We start from the raw sequence: 19,217 nt of genomic DNA, 5'->3' as shown, positions 1-19,217 counted from the left end.
AATAAATCTGTGATGTGTGTTTTTACTCCGAAGCACAGGGGGCGCTGAAGCATATAATCTACCCCTATAACTAAAACAAGAAGTGAATAGGTAAACACCATTGACTGTAGAAAACACTACAGTCAATGGTAAACACTGTACAGGGGAGTGTGACTGCAGTAGGGAACAGGAAACAATAGAACATGTTTTATTGCATTGTCAGAAGTATAATATGGAAAGGAGACAACTGATCAAAAAGCTGGACGATATGAAAGTGAAGTTGGACTTGTTTAATTTTATTTCGCGTGAGCTCTGTAAGTGAAAGTTATCAGGCTGTATTTTGGTTTTTAAGGCAGACCCATTTGTTCGGGAGAATTAGAATATTTTATTTATTTATTTATTTATTGTCATTTCGGTCCACACTCCACACCAGTTGGTGGTGGTAATGCACCATTTTGCTGTTTGCCAACCGCCAATAAACCCTATGCAGAAGAAGAAAACAAGACGCGTTACATGGCGTGCTCCAAGTACGCCAAGTGAACCATATTTCATGAGAATGCTTTTCTAAAAGTCTTACGAGCTTGAATAATGCGATCGGTTTCATTGGAAAGACAACAGTTTTAGAGTATATCGTGCGGGGTACGTAATTTGACATTTATTCTGTATTTATTCAGCAGCAGAGCGTGTCCACTTTAGCCGTGCGTTAGCTCAGTTAGCCGGCTAAGCTAATTCCTAGACGTTTACGGTGACAGCTGGGCGAATGAATGTTACCTGATGAATGAAGCAGTAAAACTAAAGTCGATATTTTTTTAAAGATATCAGCTCGATGCATCGTGTCCACGGGATGGGTGTTTGCAGAATAATTACTACGGTTTAATTGTAGACTTTACTACAAGCATTGTAGCTAACTATTCTATTTAATAGCTCAGCTAATGCAAAGAAGCCGCATGTGTTAGCAAGCTAAAGCCTGTTCTTTCCACAGGCAATATCAAATTCATACTGCCTTATATGTTTTATTTTTTCTGTGGTTCTTTCCACTTATGTTTTGGAGCCAGGCGCTATATTACAGTCTGCGATCGGCTGGTGATCAATTTCAGTTCAGTCACATCTGTTTGATGCTGTTATCTAGCTGGTACCCTTATGCCCGATATGTCGTGAAACTAAGGGAAGAGTGTTGGCAAGGCAGGCTAGCATGTTGAAATACTGCCAGGAGCTGTGCTCATCCATGTATTATTGTCTGATAATAAATCTAAAGAGAATTTAGTCCGTCGGTTTATAAGTTGTAATGTAAACTTTAATCATGAGTAGTATTTAAACCTTTTCATGTTGCAGTGTAGTCTATGTAAGCGCAGTTTTCACAACTTTTAAGTAAATTCTCTCCCATTCAAATATTAGCTCACCATTCGGACCTCTACTTCATTCCGAACCCAATCCATCCAATCCATTTTTTCATGGGATAAAACATCTGATATTGATTCTTAGCCTTTATTTACATATATACATAAAATATGTTGAGGTTGAAGCATTGTTTTCTCACAAACGTGTTGGTTAAAGTGAAAAGTTAAAAACTCCACCCAGTTATAATGGTACTTGCTGCATTTAATACGCACAGTACCTAGAGTCAGATTCACTCTGGTGAACAAGCTGTGTTCAAACCCTTTCAGAAAAGTCACCCTTTTCTCCAATAATTCCTGTACAGAATAAATGGTTTGCACGTTTTTGCATGTTCACACTTTTGGAAAATGTAAACACTAATATATCGGCAATGGGCCAGTATCAGGCAAAAAATATCTGCCTGCTGATATTTCACATATATCTGCAAGCAATGCAAATACATGCAGTGTTTCAAACTAATTTAGCTTCTATATATTGACATTTGGTGCCAGCAAAGGAAAGCATGGATTCCTCTGTAAATTAATTATTAAAGAATGCTGTCTGCAAGTTTCTTCCTTTTTATTTGCCAAATAACTTAGCGATATAAGTTCAAACAGAGATGAGACGTGTTAGCGTTAGGCAATTAGCAGTAACCATAGACAGTATAAAATATGGATGTAGCTTTTGGGTCTGAAAAGTGGCCCAGAATGTGGAAGTGCCTTAACCAAGCATTCTATCGAAAGGCTGCCAGATGGTGATAGCTGGGGTTGCAACAAGATTTCAGGTCCTACAGAAGACTATGGGAAGATGGATTTCTGTATTGACGATCATAAACACTTTCCTGTTGCGTTTACAACCTCTGTCACTTGTTATGGATCATACTTCATTTAAAAAAATTACATTTGTCCCGTAAATCTTGGGCATAACATGTTTCACAATGGATTATCTGTGGTGTCTGCATTGGCTTGTTGTTGATGTCCACTAGTCACTCCTTACCACATCCGGGGTTGGGTTTTTTTGTTCTGTTCTTTTAAAACCAAAATGACAGCTTTGGAGACTTCAAAATGGGACTTCAGGAATAGGTGACATCACTGTAGCTCTGTCCATCTTTTATATGGACCAGGGCACTGATTGAACTTTCAATATAGGAGAAATAAGTATTTTTCACACATGAATTGATGTGGATGGTGTTGTTCTCTAACCTAGAAAAACAAACAAACAAGAACTTGCTGAATATTTTTGCGTTGCCTTAATATACTTGGCATCTCATCAAAGTGTCTGTGTGTGGTAAATATAGATATAAAGTTACCTTTTTTTTTTTTTTTTCGAATATGTGCATTTACTTTGTGAAATGTTGGTAAACTGAATATCTTTGGGAATGTTGTGATATTGTAAATTCTAAAAGGCATTTTTTTGCCATTTACTGTCAGTTTAAAGAACAAAAACTTTGCACCCATTTTAAAAACAAAAGAAAGCACATCTTTCTGTGGTATTTTTTTAATTGTAATCCTACAACACAACTCACAAACTACTGGTATTTAACATGAGTTGCGTAAATGTTGTGTGTGCCCTGTGTTCATTGTCCCTTTTTTTTTCTAGTTAATTTCTGATGGCTACTACTGAGATGGAATCTGGGTCCTTGGAAAGCAGATCAGAGCAAGGGACAGCTGACCCTGATTCAAAGTACCCAATGAAAGTTCTTTATTGTGGAGGTGCAGTATATAAAATCACTTCATCTTCAATTGTTTTGCGGTGGCCCCTTTTCAAAATGTGACATGAATTTTTGATTTGTTTTTCTCTCTCTGCAGTGTGCTCTCTGCCTACAGAGGTGAGTTTGACTATCAGTTTCCGTATTTAGTTGTGTGACCCACTTTTCTATAAATATTCAGTTGGGGGTATTTTTTCTGCTGCAACGTAAATAACTGCAGTGTTGTGTCTGCAGTACTGTGAGTACATGCCTGAGCCAGCTAAATGTAGGCAATGGCTGGAGAAGAACTTTCCAGATGTGTTTGCCAGGATGACTGTAGGTGAGTGGCGTTTCAGATTTTAGATAGATAATAATGAATGAATGTAATAATTTTCGCAAGTTGGATGCTCTTATTGATCATGGTCATAGTTTTAAATGTCAGTGTAGGTGCAAGTAATGAGCCAAAATCTCAGGTTTCAGACTGCTCTAAAAGCTCATGTTTCAGGCAGGTTATTCTACTCTTGGATGTGTATGATGTCATAGAGAGGGACTGTCTCTAATATGGTCATCTCAGGTACGTCAGAAAAGACTGTCTTAAAGAGGGACAGATGGCCTGAGGGGCTGCACTAAAACAGCCATGAACATTATTTTGAAATCGTGGGTCATTCACAGAATAAAAATACAGTTGTGGACATTAACAGAATAGCCTTCCTCTAAAAAGATTAGATGAGGTGATAATTATAGACTTAACATTTTGACTCCAACAAAAGCCACAATCTTCTAATATTAGCTGCAGTTGCTGGGTCCCGCACAGTCAGTCAGGATTATTTTTTCTCTAACAGTAATGCTTTATTTGAAAAAGCTTAGAGTCAGCTCAGAGTTCCCTTACGCTGCTGCTCTGAGCAGGCTCTGACGTTGTTCAGGCTGACTTTGTTCTGAGGAAGCTAAATCATATATGTTATAATACCAAACTGGTACTTAGCCAGGTGTTGTGAATAAACTGATCTCTCGAATGGCTCATTTAGGTCATGCTGACATTAAAGTTTTTCTCACGCTGCTCTTTGGATTGATAACATTTAGTGTGATGAATTTTTGGTCAGCTTCATGCTACATGACATGCTTTTGATTGTCATGTGTACTTTAAATATATAGTTTTGGAGTTCTAGAGGTCCTGTCTGTGCAAGGTTCACCACAGTGTGAACAGAACTGGCTTTTAATTGTTTAAAACAGACTTTCAAGGCCTGAAAGGTGAAACGATTTGCTGTAAAGATCTGTAATGATGCCAGGCTTTCAAGCTGCATAATAATCCCTTGAAAGCTAAACATGTTGTTGAGGGAGTGGGTTTAATGTTGTTCCATTTTCCATTTGTCCCACTGGCCCAGCAGCGAATGCGCCTAAGCAGGAACCAGGCACTGGAGATGCTCCTCCTGCAGGCGAGGAGGAGGAAAAGAAGAAACAGAAGAGAGGTGCGTAAATGTCAGAGGGAAAAGGAATCAGAATCTACTGGTTCATGATTCACTGCTATAGTGCATCAAATTTCCTACATATAAAGTAATGGAATAAGTATGAGACCTGCCTTGTTTAAGGTTTATTTACACTCTGAGACCTCATAGGTTCATTTTAAGACACGGGTCTGATAAACTTGAGTCTACTGATTCCAGTAAGTCTTTAGGATTCAAATGATAGCTAAGGATTGATTGCTTCATGTTGTCTGCATTTCACTTTTTATCAGTGCTTTAATTGTGTGCGACTTAACACTGCATGAGTTTAAATCCGGTTCATTATAATTGACCTTTTAAGGTGGAAGAGGCCAGATCAAACAGAAAAAGAAGACTGTGCCTCAGAAAGTTACAATAGCAAAGATCCCAAGAGCCAAGAAGAAATACGTCACGCGGGTGTGTGGCCTGGCGACATTTGGTGAGAGCTCTTGTGCTGTCCTTATCCTCTAGGCTGCCTAAATCGTATTCCCTTCGTGTTTTATTCTTAACATGGATCTCTGGTTTGACTCTTGCAGACATCGACCTTAAAGAGGCTCAGCGATTCTTTGCCCAGAAATTCTCTTGTGGTGCCTCGGTTACAGCAGAGGATGAAATAATCATTCAGGGAGATTTTACAGACGATATAATTGACGTCATTCAAGAGAAGTGGCCTGAGGTAAGCTGTCCGTCTCTGGAGAAAACCAGGGTGTGCTGAAAAGGTTCATTCTTAACTTACTCTCTCACTGGCAATTTGTAAAAACGTAACAAAGTTCAAGTTGTTATCGGTGACACTGGCTGCCTTTAAGTGAACTGCAGTTAGCTTCCTGTTGCTTGCATGTGCAACACTGCATGCTCCAGCAAACATTTGCAAGAAGAGGGGAGACATGCATAAGAGTACTATACATTGTATAGTATGTATGTGAGGGACTGGTGTATATACTGTGTCCCTACAGTAATGTGTTTTTAAAAAATTCAATAAAAAAATAAGTGCCCCCACCCCCCTCAGTATGTTGCTGTGTTGTGGAGGAATTTTGGCACTCTCTTATTTATAACGTTCGCTCAGTTTTGAGTCATTTGTTTATGCACATCTTAAGGTGCCATCTAGGGCTGGGCAGTAAAACAATAAATGCCATAATAACTATATTGTTCTCAACAGCAGCATATGATAGTGTCAATATAAATTGGATAGAACTCATTCAATCCAAAATAATAGCACAGGACAGTGTCGTGGGTCTGTGGACGGTGTGAACAGCGGATTTTCTGAACTGCTTTTGAAAATGTCCTCTATAATCTCAAACATGACACAGAGTTCAGTCTCCATGTCTCTCTGTGCGTTGTAGGTGGATGATGACAGCATTGATGATCTGGGTGAAGTCAAGAAGTGAAGACCAAATATGCACTTTTGCTGAAAGGATGTGACCTGTAACAGCGACGACCTGGCCAAATGTACACATTAAGTCATTTTATACCTGTTTTATTTACTGTACATAAAAAGCTGTGGACTCAGCCACTCACTTGGCATTTTTTTAGTTAATAGCTGCTTTCTCTCGTTTGCCAAAGGTGTGGTATGACATGAATCCTTCCCAAATGTTCTTCACTCAAGCAAAACTGTAGGCTAATAAATTTCAGTCTCCTTCACCCTTACACTCTTTCCACATTTGACTTTTTTTCTTCTAATGGTTGTGTGTCTGTTATTTTTAAAGCATTCAAAATGAGGTCTTTTTCAGGGCTCTTGATATGCTGCTTTATCTTAGTTACTTAAATGGCCGCAGGTTACTTGTTTTTCATGCATCCCACTCAATACTCGTGAGTAAACCTATTCCCCTGCATAATAGTTTTATAATGAAGGTGCACTCCCTGGACAGATAACATTTACAGTTGTTTCCATGCTCCTTTGGGTCAATACCGCTTCCCCATAGATAACAGAGTGCACAGATGTTCACTCCACATAAAGATTAGTATGTTTGGCTGAGCACCTTTTGCATATGCGCAAACACGATTCAGTTTCCAAAGAAATCACCTGGTGAAGCCTTTCTTTACCGACACTGTATGTTACAGCAGCCGTTTCCTCTGATGGGTCAGAAGATGAATCTCACAGTCACAGATCTCTGTTGTGCCTTCGAATCTCCCATCCTGGACCAAGTTTTGCCTCCAGTTCTCATCCTGGAGTTCATGTTTGGTCTAACGGGGAACTTTGTCGCCCTGTGGATGTTCAACTTTCACATGGACACATGGAAACCCAACGCTGTGTACCTCACTCACCTGGCAGTTGCAGACTCCATCGTGCTCTTCTGCCTGCCTTTCCGAGCAGATTACTACAGGCGTGGGAAAAACTGGCTCTACGGTGACATCCCGTGTCGCATCTTGCTCTTTTTGCTGGCAGCCAACCGCGCAGCTGGGATCTTTTTCCTCACAGCCGTGGCTGTAGATCGTTACTTCAAGATCGTCCACCCGTCGAATCGGCTCAACCAAATGGGCCTGGGCTATGCTTTCTGGGTCTCGTTTGGCCTCTGGTGCTTGATCTTCCTTGCTACGGGGTACCTTCTTGCTGATCGGCACTTTTACTACAACAACAACCGTACGCAGTGTGAAAGTTTCATCATCTGCATGGGCTTTAGTCCCCTTTCCACCTGGCATAACACTTTCTATGTTGTCCAGTTTTTCCTGCCCACTGCCATCGTGGCCTTCTGCACCATCAGAATTACATGGCAGCTGAGAATCCGGACTGTGGACAAGAAGGGGAAAATCAAACGGGCCGTTCAGTTCATCCTGGCTGTGGCTTTAATCTTTATCATCTGCTTTTTCCCCAGCACCATATCGCGTATTGCAGTGTGGGTCCTCAAGGTATGGTACAATGAATGCAAATACTTTGAAGAAGCCAACCTGGCATTCTACACGTCAGTGTGTTGGACTTACTTCAACAGTGTCCTCAACCCTGTTTTGTATTATTTCTCGAGCCCTTCTTTCAGTGGAGCCTTCAACAAGGTCCTTAACAAACTGTTGAGAAGAAGCAGCGACAAAGACGAGAAAATGTCATCAGAGAATGACATTTCCACAATAGATGATAGAAGCCTGTAAAAACAGCTGCTTGTCCCTGTTCTAATTCTGTAGGGAAACTAAGATCCACCTGAATACACAAATGCATGGTAAACTCCTGGCTATTGAAAACATTTATATTATTGTAGTTGAAATTAAATGTCAAATAGTTTTTGCTGTAATTATGAACAAAATGACTCACTTACTATACATCTTAGTGGTGTAGTGCTTTTATTGCAATAATGCACCTGTTGTGACTTTGGATGTACTTTGTGATTATAAGCCACTTACCCGTCGTTAGTAGCTTACAATTACATTTCCCTAGTAGCTGGGCAGGTGAGTAAAGAATGAACTTAAAAGCTTGTCAAGGCAACATCTCACATAGATGCCATCAGCTCATGTATCCACGATACTTGATAAGGTTGGTTTTAATGTTTTTATGTGGCAGTTCAAGTGTAACATTGATCTTTTGGCTGGCCACTGAAATAATATTTATTGAATGAAATGGTTGTACAGCCACAGGAAAGTTTAGCTCACGTTAGTGCTAACATTAAACTATCAGGGCAAAACCCACATGCAAAGGGAGTTTTTTTGAGATAGTCTAGTATGGTTTGCAGATAATTTCAGCTAGTTTGAATAAAGCACCGTGTATGTAAATGCCTTTGCAAGTGTATTTCTGCTTGTATAACATTTCAGCCTGTGTACCCTGTCACATTTTGTTTTCAATAAAGAAAAAATTAAGATTACGCCTAAACACTACATAGTTCTTCTGTTCCACTTTTCAGTGTCTGAATGGAACCAAGCACATTTTGCGCACTTTTGAATGTTTTCTACTTACTATAGTATAATGTACTTTCACTAAGGTCGTGGGTTTATTTATTTTAAACAATGACTGTCCCATAGTTAGGTGGGTGGTAAAAATTAGCCTTTGAAAAGTTTCAAAAATATTTTGCTTTGTTTGAAAAAAATCTAATAAAAGTCATTTAGTTGTTGACAGTAAATTAGATATCCAAGTTATTTAGATATGTCTCTTTGGGGTTCAGGGACTGATAATATTTCTTGTTTTTTCCTCAGTTTTTACAAAAACAATCGATTGAAAACGAATCCAGTGAGCTATTCTTTTTCAGCTTTGCGCAAAGTGTAGAAAACAAAGCTATGATTCAGAGAGCTAAAGCAGCAAAATGAAGCTCTCGCATTATGCGTCAGTGACAATAGCGTACATCTACAAAAGTACATTTTTATGTCAGTACTTGCCTTTATTTTTACTGTGAGATGTTAAGAATTTTATTTCTTTTTTTCTTTTCCCAGTTTAAGAAATTACATTTCAATAACTGCTGATGACATTTTATTATTAGTATTTTATGTATTTTTAGTTAGCATTTTTTAGTTAATGTAGATTCAGATAATTTCCATTGTGAGTTTCCCTATTTACTTTCAGTTTTTGTTTTATTACTCCTTGATATGTGATATTTTTAAGGGGCTAGACTGAAGTTCAGAATATCATTAAAAACAAAGAAACAAAACAACACTTTGACAGTAATGCAGATATCCCAGCCCATATTAACTCACGCAACATTGTATCTTCCTCCTTTTGGTTGTGAAAAATTTGATAAAACGGATAAAAAATATTTTCCTGATATTTGAAATGTTATATTACCTAAGTAAATATTATTGTTTAATTCACATTTTGTATTTTTCTGAACTCTAGTTTTATTTTACGCTAACGAAAATATTAAGTTCATTTCCAGAATTAATTTTTGGCAACGATAGTAACCTTGGATCCCCAAATTTACAACTAGGCTTCACAGTTCACGAGCTTATGTTGGGGCTGTGAAGGCAGCATCATTTCCAAGAGTGACGTCAGATTGTGTGAGTCGGGGCTGGGCTGGGAAACCGTAGCTGTTGGAAAAAACATGTAACGGTGCAAGGTACGCTTCACCTTCTCACGACATTCCTTACTGAGACCCAGTTCATCTAACGAGACAAAGTAAGCTCTCAAAGCAGCTTTTTCCCCCACTGCTGTCTGTGTTTAGTCTGCTTTAATATCGCCTCATTAGAGTGTTAGTTGTCTTATATTAACCACAGTTTGTGCGTTATTGCTGTTTTGAAGCTAGCTAGCTTTGGCATACCAGCAACCACCGTGGCTCTAGCTAACAGGATGCAAAATATGATTTAAAAAAAAAACAAGTGCCTGTTACCTCACGTAAATCACTATGATCTGCTGCTGAATGACATGCCAGTCAGTCCGCCGGTATTGGTTAAATGTGCAGGATGCCTAGTGGGAAAGTATGGCGGGTAAAAATCTAAGTTATCTCACTAGCTCCATAGATACAGAGAGCCCAGCCCACACAAACAACACACACCAGTCTTCTTATGTGTCTGTTATGTACACTAACGATTTCTCCCTTCATTAATTGCTCTTGTGTGATCATGCAAAACCGGAGATAATTGAATGGTCGTTAGTGAGCTGGCAGCAGAGAATGGAGAGCAGGCTGATGCATGACAGCTGTAGGTGTGCTTGTTGTGTTGGTCTGGCAACACCTGCCGGGCGGGGGAAGACCTCTGAAGTAATGTTACCTGCACAGGATTTCTCTTCAGTGTTGTGAGAAACGATTTAGTGCTCCAACTAAAAAGGTCGACCTAAATGAGTGCACCTATGATATACTTTTATTACCATGGACAGAGCAGGTACTGCTCACTGTGCCGGTTGCTACGGAGACAAGGCTGCGTTAAGTCTTTGGTGGCCCAGGAGGAAAACTGGTGCCCCGGAGTCCCATTAGATTTGAGTTAGAGTTAAACATCTGTTTTTGAGAATAATTTAACAACATTTGCCTCCATTATGAAGCTATTTTTCGAGTTCTTAAAGATTTCTTATCAGTTATATTTCTCCATGTAAATATGTCCATTGTGATGTTGTCATTTCATATAAAAAGAACATATTCTCCAGCATCTTACAAACAATAAAGTAGATGTGTCTTTCATGAAAGACACATCTTCTTTAATTAGTTTTTTCTTTATAACCCAAACATCATCTTTGGAATTTTTTAAGATACTGGATCAAATTAACACATAATCAAAAAGCTGTCTGGATTTTTCAGCGAAGATTATTCATAAAAACTTTTCACCTGTATTTTCATGTCTGTACAGATGGTGCGTGCTGGTGCTGATATTTGACTGTGAGTTGAGGGGAAATCTCCCACTGGCCTCTGTTTTTCTGTCTGTTCTGTTCTGCACTTAATTTAATTATAATTATTTAAAGGAGGTTTCTTGATTCATAATCCTGCTTTAAGGCAATTGAACACTGTGACTGTGGACCATTGATTTTTCAGCCGAGTTCTTGTGTACATTTTTTATACCAACGTTTTCCTTTCCTTGAAGCTTCAGCAAAATAGATCAATGGAAGGCCCAAATGGGTCTCAGGTCCTATGTTAGGAGCTGTTTTTTTTTTTTTTTAAGGACACTGCACAGCATGCTGAGATATGCCATGTTTTTTGGCTATAGTTCATTGGGAATAACCTTGTTATTGGGAAAAAATACTATTTTATGCCTGTCAAACTGTGTTATCTTTGGTATTTTTCATAGATTTAGCTAAAGAAATGTGAAAAAATTATGTGTTTTTGCAACTGGGTGTTAGTAACAAAGTGTCATGACAAACTATTTAAAATAGCTCTTTTGCTAAGTTGGTTCATCCCTTGACTCAGGTGTCTTTTACATACTTGAATGATTCATACGTCAGTGTTAAGTAGCTGATAGAACCAAATAAAAAACACTCCTCTGAAAATGGTCAGGTACAAAGACTGGACTGGAAATGAGTGAAAAAGCAGCCAATGTTATTGAAAGCATTGAAAGACCTGCAGAAAGCCTAAACAACTATTGCCCAAGAGCACTTCAAAAATTACAACAAAGTCTGGCTCCTTGGAAGCACAATGTAGTCTATGTTTGATGTCAAACGCTAATTTTGTTATTTAGTGACTGGCGTCTAAGCTAATACAACTCATCTCACCCTGCCCATCTCTTTGATAAGAAAATTTTGTGACCGCTTTGTTGAAACCTTTTACAAAATCGTAACATTTTGTAAAAATGTTGAGTTTTGGTTAGTGAAAGGTGAAAATCTGTCTTTTCAGGTTGGGTCATTATAGCATGTGGAAACACACATCTGAATTTGACATATAAATAAATGGTGTAAAACATGTTTTTTAATATTTAAAACGTTGTTGTCCAGAAACACTAGTCAGTAAACCTGGGGTAGATGTATGGCTGTCTGAAATAAACCATTTTACAACCAAATAAATCAACACATTTTGTCTTCCAACATCCTGAAATGAGTTTTTACCTTTAACTTCCATCCATGAACATCTAGTGCTTGGTGGCTTTAGTCTCTTAGCTTTAATGTCCAAAGACGTTCTTGTTGTAGTCAGTGTGAATCATATACCTTATGAATTAAATGGTAGCAGAGATGTTTCTACCAATGGGCACGTGAGCTGAAACTGGAGACATACCATGTGGTCAGCTGAATATGACAGTGATTTCACAGATGATAATGAACAGCTCTGTAATAAACACTGGGCTGTGACTTAGTGACATACAGTAGGAGGTGTTGAGACAAACTGAGGCCTCACTGAGCAGAGCGACAGCTCTCACTGAGACACTGATGTAATTGTGGGGGTTGTAGGCCTCTGTGAATGGGCTACAGTTACACATGAAAAGTCCTAAGACAAGAAAGAACACAAAATATTTAATATGGCATTTTTGATCCTGATTAACAAAACACATTCAAAATAACCAGAACTATTTAGAATTTATATTTAAAATCTATCTTTTTGTATAATAGTTTATAACCAGTTTAGATTTTTACAATTTAAAAAAATGAAAACACATAAAATTGCCTTGATATTGACATGTCATTTTTTTATGTCTTAATGCATGCTCAGTAATCCAGGTAAGGAAATAACTAAAAGTTGATTATCTTAATCTGGATGTAGCATTTTCAGTGTCATCTTTATAGTCACTGTCTTCTTTTTATATTTGTTTTTGTTGAGGATACATTCTTCTTTTCTTTTTGCCAGCTCCTGTCTATCATATTGTGACCGTGTCAGGTGGTGGGGAAGGCCTAATCCCTCATCTTCAATAGGCCCCCCCCAGCTATGGACAAACAAGGAGCCATGAGTACATCAGGCAAAGCCAGTGGGCTAAAACCCCCCAGTAAAATAGTCCGTCTCTCTGGCGTTCCATCACGGACATCACCGTCATCTGGTAAGAAGCTGTTGAAGAAAAAAAAACCTCTCAAGATTGTGTCTGTTTATTAAAATGTCTAATTCTGTCAACAAGAAGTGTCATGCTGTCGTTTGGGCCGTTCTTAACTACAGAACTTATCAGTGAGTTTTCTCAAAGTGTGCCTTAGCAAAACATGGACCTCCATGTGTATTTCTGTATATAGTATCACTAAAGGTGCTTTTCTTTTTAATCATCTATATCCTTAAATCAGTCTTTGGATGATTGTTATTTGGATTCAGCATTATTTATGAAGCGAAAATAGAGAAAGACTACAAGAAACACAACATGTTTACAGCTGCAGATTTTTTTTAGAATACAGACTGTATTAAACAGATCATACTGACATTTCTCACCAGGTACTAATCCCCAAACAGAAGCATTTTTGGGGGTTAAATCTCCCTAGAACTTAATCTGTTCCTCGTACTACTATGGGTGCACCAGTCCATCAACTTTTCCAACTAATTACAATATATTTCTTTGGATTCTGACTTGGTGTTTATTAATAATTTAATAAATAATAACAAAACCAAGGAAAATCCAATAAATAAATTTGATTTTCCTTGGTTTTAACCTAATTAACCTAATTCTTTTTGGCAAAAAATGCACCTTTTAAATCTAACTATAAAAAAGTAATATTTAAGATTATTAACTATGGTTTATTAAAACATGATTCCAACTGCAGGTACCTCGAAGCCAGTTCCTCCTGAAAAGTCCCCTGGCAGTGTGACCTCACCAGTCCAAGATGGAAACGCAGACTTTAAAACTGGAGAGAGAGTCTGGGTCAACGGCAACAAGCCTGGCTATGTGCACTTTGTTGGAGGGACGCAGTTTGCTCCCGGCCAGTGGGCGGGCATTGTGCTGGACGAGTCGATCGGAAAAAACGATGGCTCTGTGGCAGGGGTCCGGTACTTCCAGTGTGAGGACGGACGGGGGATATTCACGCGGCCTTCAAAGCTGTCCAGAACAGCACTGCCAGAGAAGGAGACGAATGGAGGCCGGGCCAGTCCAGCACAAGGAGTCTCCGCAACAAGCGAGGCAGCACCTGCTGGCACTACTTCATCTAGTACGTTTATTTGTGAAAACATAACAGGGTGGATAACTGTGCTTTACAGACCAAATATTTTCAGAGATGCCCTTATCAGCTTTGTTAAACTTAGGGAAAGGCTTGTATCTTAGCCTTAATGTTGCACAAGAGCCATGCTCCACTATCCTCTGTCCTTTAACATTGATTGCTAATTGTGTATCCAGCTCAGGCAGAGGACACAGGAGGACAGAGTAGAGAGACTGAGAGAGGCACCAGGGAGTTTATTTCCTACTTGCAGCATAAAGAGAAAATAGTGTGTGTGTGTGTGTTTCTGACTAATGGGTTTAACAGCAGATGGTTAACATCCACTTTAGCCATTTGCTTATTCTTAAAATTCCCTTATAGTGGTGCTATATTTAAGAGATTTTTTTCCATGTTGTCAGGGTTACCTTTGGATGTAGTTTGAAATTTGAATGTTAGTTTGATCACTCAGGGTTACGTGGGCGACACACATGCCTCAAGGCCACCACAGAGGCTAGATTCCATCCCAGGCCATTTCCTGTGTGCTGTTCTCCCTGCTTTCTCTCTCTCTTTCTCTCCTTTCTGTCCTGTTCAACACTAAAAGTTAAATGTGCAAAGATACATTTTGGAAAATAACTAACTAAAGTAAAATAAAAATTAGTTAGATAGTAGAAGAGAAGATAAACTTCTTAATGTCAAGTGTCTCTTGGCCCTCTTACCTTGAGTACCTCTCTCACAGTCATTGTCCTGCTTCAATTCAACTCACTGTTGCTGACTTAGAAACTTTGCCATAAAACTTTTTAAGCACCTAGCTAAAAGTATATAGGCAGTAGACTACTGCTCTGCAACAAGGATCTTGGTCTCTAAAGATACAAAAAAAAAAAAGTAACAAACCTTCTGCTACCTATAGCTTTTTCTCTGCCTTGTTATTTTAGGTAGACACACAGTTGATTTCACAGCACAGCCATTTTCTTTACCTTATGTTTACAATGAATTTGTCAAACAAATTTGCAGTTTTAAAATCAGACTTTGGTCACATCACCCCACCTCCAGCTTTAACAGCTTTAAATAAAGGCTGTTGATCACAGCCAGAGACTGGAAGAAAAAAAAATAGAATTTGGGACATCTCACAGTTTAGCTTCAGTTAAGATGTTCTTACAAAGTGACTGACAAATGTGGACCCTGTGATCGTTCTTGTATTTATTTTTTTCTTCTTCTTCCTTCAGCTCCAAGCACCGGCATTAAGACAGGCGGAGCACTTAACCGGATCCTGACATCCAGTGAGTCAGTGTCCAACCTCTCCGACCCAGATTCCACAAAGAAGAACAGAAGGGAGCTAAGGCTGGGAGACCGAGTGCTGGTAAGAGTGACTGAATCCACTGTGACGGCTGGCGTTAGGGCAGAATATCAGTGATGTAGACATGGAGCCTCACAGAAAAGTTTATTGCTACACTACTCAGTGCTTTTTTTTTCTAGGGCTGCTTGTATAAATGTTTCAGGTTCGATAAATTGCTTGCTTCACCTTGAATAATTCCACCAGATTGAAGCCCTTATTGTAAATAGAAAAAAGATAACATTTTTAGATAAAAATGAATTTGCATGAATTGTTTTGTGTGTAGGTTGGTGGCACCAAGGCAGGAGTGGTGAGGTTTCTTGGAGAGACAGACTTTGCTAAGGGAGACTGGTGTGGAGTCGAACTAGATGAACCTCTAGGCAAGAATGACGGCGCTGTAGCTGGAACCAGGTAAAGAGCACAGACAGATTTTTAGTTTTATTTGCATAGCAAATTTACAATACTCTCAGCTCTGTCTGTAGTACATATGACAGAGGATAATTGCATAATACAACCTGTCTCCTCCTCAGGTACTTCCAGTGCATGCCCAGGTATGGCCTGTTTGCTCCAGTTCACAAGGTGACCCGAATTGGCTTCCCCTGTACCACCCCTACCAAGGCAAAGAGCTCACGGAGGAGGTCCATTCTCAAAAGAAGCCCCAGCGCTTCCTCCATCAGCTCCATCAGCTCCGCCACCTCCTCAATCAGTGGGAAACCCAGCCGAGCAGGACTGGTGAGATATCTGGTCAATCTGCGTGGTGCATGATTTAACATCTGCAGTGTGATTCACGAGTGCTTGTGTCATTTTTACAGCTGACAGAAACGTCAGCTCGGTACGCTCGTAAGATTTCAGGCACCACAGCCCTGCAGGAGGCTCTGAAGGAGAAGCAGCAGCACATCGAGCAGCTGCTGGCAGAGAGGGACCTGGAGAGGTGCGAGGTGGCAAAAGCAACCAGCCATGCAGTAGAGGTGCAGCAGGAGCTGACTCTGCTGAGGAAATGCCGGGATCAGGTGAGACACATGAACAGTTCAGAATTTCAGAATAAATAAATAAGAAAATAAAACAATATCACATTTTGAAAATGGCATCAGTAGGTCAAACAAAGTGTGGTCTAACTGTCACCAACATCTGACAGCTTAGTGTAACTTACTTGTGATGTGTGCACTCATGTTAATTCTGTATGCCGCAGTACGCAGTGGAGATGGAGGCCAAGATGGATCAGCTGCGGTCGATGGTAGAAGCAGCAGATAGAGACAAAGTGGAGCTGCTCAACCAGCTGGAGGAGGAGAAGAGGTGGCTGACTTGACTTTACCTATAACCAGCTCCATATCTTTATTCTGAGACTTAAGAATAGCTTTAGGCAAGAGTGGGAAGGAGTTCTTTCGAGGATGACTGGGGACAAAATATGGAATTACTAGATCTATAAAAAGCTTGGTTTTATAGTACACTGGTACCCAGGGCAGCTGGGCCAAAACAGTAGTGATGTGTTGCCTCTTCATTGTACCCTTTTAACTTCTAGCAGCTTTGTTTTGAATAAATTTTAATCAGGAAAAAGTATAATAAACTGACTAATACCTATATAGTACCTTTTTAAACACTCAAAGCTCTTTCTGCTACAAGTCTCATTCACCCAGTCACACACAAATTAATTTTTACAGCGCTTTTATCTACACCTAAGCGCTTTCTCCCATTCACATAAGCAGACTTCATCCATTTGATCCACTGGGGGCAGCTTTGGGTGCAGTATCTTGCCCAAGACAGCAGAAATCAAAGACTGATCTATCACCTGGTTGGTGACCTGTGACCTCACCTGAGCCACAGCCTAAACCTGTACAAATATACACAGAGAGTTACATCTTAGTCCAGCTGAGAGGTGAGACAAGCACCCTCGCCTTGTAATCGGAAGGTTGCCGGTTCGAGCCCCGGCTTGGACAGTCTCGGTCGTTGTGTCGTTGGGCAAGACACTTCACCCGTTGCCTACTGGTGGTGGTCAGAGGGCCCGGTGGCGCCAGTGTCCGGCAGCCTCGCCTCTGTCAGTGCGCCCCAGGGTGGCTGTGGCTACAATGTAGCTTACCATCACCAGTGTGTGAATGGGTGGATAACAGGTTGTGTAAAGCGCTTTGGGATCCTTAATTCAATTTCAATTTTATTTATATAGCGCCAAATCACAACAAATGTCGCCTCAAGGCGCCTTAGGGACTAGAAAAGCGCTATACAAATACAGGCCATTTACCAAGCATGGGAATCTTTTCCTAAGTCCTTAGGAAATTAAACTTGCTTTAATTTAGCAATTTCTTTTACATAGTAAAATTCTTTTAGCTGTAGTTTGTGCATATGTCAACAGAGAATCAAGCACCCATTAAGCTTTTAACAGAGCAAAGATATTAGCAAAATAACTTTCATTTTGTTGTATCATTTAGTTAAGATAATTATTTTGCCATTTAGGATTTGCTGTCTTCTAAATAGTCAGTTTTTTTTCCGGATGAGCACTGTCAGTTGTAGCAGGTAGATCATTCTGATTGTCATCCACATGACAATGATACCGTCTGACCTGAAATGCATACTTTGGAAATGCCTCATTTAATACAAGAGGGAGATAAAGAGCAGCATCCTGTTTTCACAGAGAAGGTTCTCTCTTTGAAATAAGAAGGCTGCCAAAATGACTGGCAGTATGGGCTTGTTCCAGCTCTTCAGAAAATCTGTAGGGTTTTAATGACTGAGCCACTTGTGTGTTGTGATTTTAGACGATTTTATTATTGTCCCTGTTTGACAGGAAAGTGGAAGACCTACAGTTTCGAGTAGAAGAGGCATGCATCACCAAGGGAGACCTCGAGGTAAATGTGGTTACATAATCCGATTCTCAATTAAACATGTTCTCTCACTTGTCCTATTCACCCGAGCTGTCTGCCTCTCACTGATCAGGCTGATACTTCTTTAATGGAAGTCTGGTATGATTTATTGACTCCAACCAAGATGAATAGTTTATCATTACTGTCAACTCGGCGTTCCACTGAGTGACATGTTAGTTTGATTTTCACTGTGATTCCTGACTCTTTTTAATTCACAACTTAGGATGACACCATAAAGCTGATGATCATTTTCTTCCAAAAAATGAGAAGTTGATTAAATCAGACTTGCTGCATAATGTTTTTGCCTTTCCTGCACTCTATCAATCATTTACTTTTTTTTGTTCAGACTTGTGTTCTATTCCTGCTCTTTTCATTTATTCATCTCAGATTTTTCTACCCATCTGCAGCACTTAAATTACCATTACTCTCATCATCTGTTTGTCCACATGTCTGTGTTTGAATGCCGCTTTTGTCTTCACTTTTTTTTATGCCTTCATCGTGCATGTCTTTTCTGCATCTTTCTCACTCCTGGATTAGTCTTGTTGAATTGCTTCATGAAAGGGAAACAAAAGTATCTGAAAGAAAGAGATGATCACAGTAACTAACTCTGGATACTCCAAACAAAAAAGCTGAAATGCTGCAAACCATCAGTGCTTTTGTACTTCCTGGTCTTCTCTTTAAAGTCTTGCCTTCTTTCTGTCTGTGGCACAAAGCTGGCAGCTCAGTGTTCGCATTGGTGTTTGTTTTTCCTCTCTTCCTGCTCTCTTTTACTAACAGACGCAGACCAGGCTGGAGCATGCCCACATAAAGGAGCTTGAGCAGAGCCTGCTCTTTGAAAAGACCAAAGCTGAAAAACTCCAGAGGGATTTAGAGGACACTAGGGTAATTCTGGCAGTTGTAGTGCCACAGCCTTTTTCCCCCACTAGACTTAATAATCACAACTGGCATATACTGAAGGAACTGCAGCATGCAAACACCATGCAAATTGTCCACAGCCCTGCAATAGGGACATTAACATTTCATCTGCTTTGAGCTTTCCAGATAACCCATGTTTATTGTTTATACTAAACAATATACATATGTGCATAAAGCTTTATTAAAGGATATTTTTTGGAGATTATGGTTCTTTAGACTTAGTTGGCTTTAAACAATAAGGGTGGAA

At 39.6% G+C, this 19,217-nt stretch overlaps 3 protein-coding genes across 10 annotated transcripts in view; all 3 read left to right on the top strand.

Annotated features, from left to right (window-relative positions):
* Positions 1-131: 131 nt before the first annotated feature.
* denr (density-regulated protein) lies at positions 132-6,162 on the top strand. 5 transcript variants are annotated; one of them, XM_085167674.1, is made up of 8 exons: positions 132-293; positions 2,953-3,065; positions 3,162-3,181; positions 3,296-3,381; positions 4,418-4,506; positions 4,841-4,957; positions 5,055-5,194; positions 5,859-6,162. In XM_085167674.1, the coding sequence occupies exons 2-8, from the start codon at positions 2,963-2,965 to the stop codon at positions 5,901-5,903; spliced, it is 600 nt and encodes a 199-aa protein (XP_085023800.1). In that variant the 5' UTR covers positions 132-293; positions 2,953-2,962; the 3' UTR covers positions 5,904-6,162. The 5 variants fall into 5 exon arrangements, with proteins under 5 accessions (XP_085023800.1, XP_085023802.1, XP_085023801.1 ...); XM_085167676.1 differs by lacking the exon at positions 132-293 and adding an exon at positions 450-618 and having other exon boundaries at positions 3,296-3,380; positions 4,426-4,506; XM_085167675.1 differs by lacking the exon at positions 132-293 and adding an exon at positions 450-618 and having other exon boundaries at positions 3,296-3,380; positions 4,423-4,506.
* Positions 6,163-6,306: 144 nt separating this feature from the next.
* Positions 6,307-8,666, top strand: LOC146513889 (hydroxycarboxylic acid receptor 2-like). The gene has a single exon (XM_085167648.1). It carries the CDS (start codon positions 6,568-6,570, stop codon positions 7,594-7,596), a length of 1,029 nt encoding a protein of 342 aa, XP_085023774.1. The 5' UTR covers positions 6,307-6,567; the 3' UTR covers positions 7,597-8,666.
* Positions 8,667-9,408: 742 nt separating this feature from the next.
* The window catches only part of clip1b (CAP-GLY domain containing linker protein 1b), a 45,435-nt gene continuing 35,626 nt past the window's right edge, over positions 9,409-19,217 (top strand). For 3 of the 4 annotated variants that reach the window (XM_085167586.1, XM_085167587.1, XM_085167585.1), the window contains exons 1-10: positions 9,409-9,541; positions 12,621-12,807; positions 13,511-13,891; positions 15,100-15,233; positions 15,493-15,617; positions 15,737-15,938; positions 16,019-16,216; positions 16,396-16,499; positions 17,980-18,040; positions 18,833-18,937. In XM_085167586.1, coding sequence (XP_085023712.1) covers positions 12,699-12,807; positions 13,511-13,891; positions 15,100-15,233; positions 15,493-15,617; positions 15,737-15,938; positions 16,019-16,216; positions 16,396-16,499; positions 17,980-18,040; positions 18,833-18,937 — 1,419 coding nt within the window. In that variant the 5' untranslated portion in view covers positions 9,409-9,541; positions 12,621-12,698. The remainder of the gene's footprint in view (positions 9,542-12,620; positions 12,808-13,510; positions 13,892-15,099; positions 15,234-15,492; positions 15,618-15,736; positions 15,939-16,018; positions 16,217-16,395; positions 16,500-17,979; positions 18,041-18,832; positions 18,938-19,217) is intronic. The other variant, XM_085167588.1, reaches the window with a different exon arrangement.

Source organism: Neolamprologus multifasciatus, chromosome 7, assembly GCF_963576455.1.
Source record: "Neolamprologus multifasciatus chromosome 7, fNeoMul1.2, whole genome shotgun sequence".
Classification (NCBI taxonomy): domain Eukaryota; kingdom Metazoa; phylum Chordata; class Actinopteri; order Cichliformes; family Cichlidae; genus Neolamprologus; species Neolamprologus multifasciatus.
This window is presented reverse-complemented; position numbering and strand designations above follow the sequence as displayed.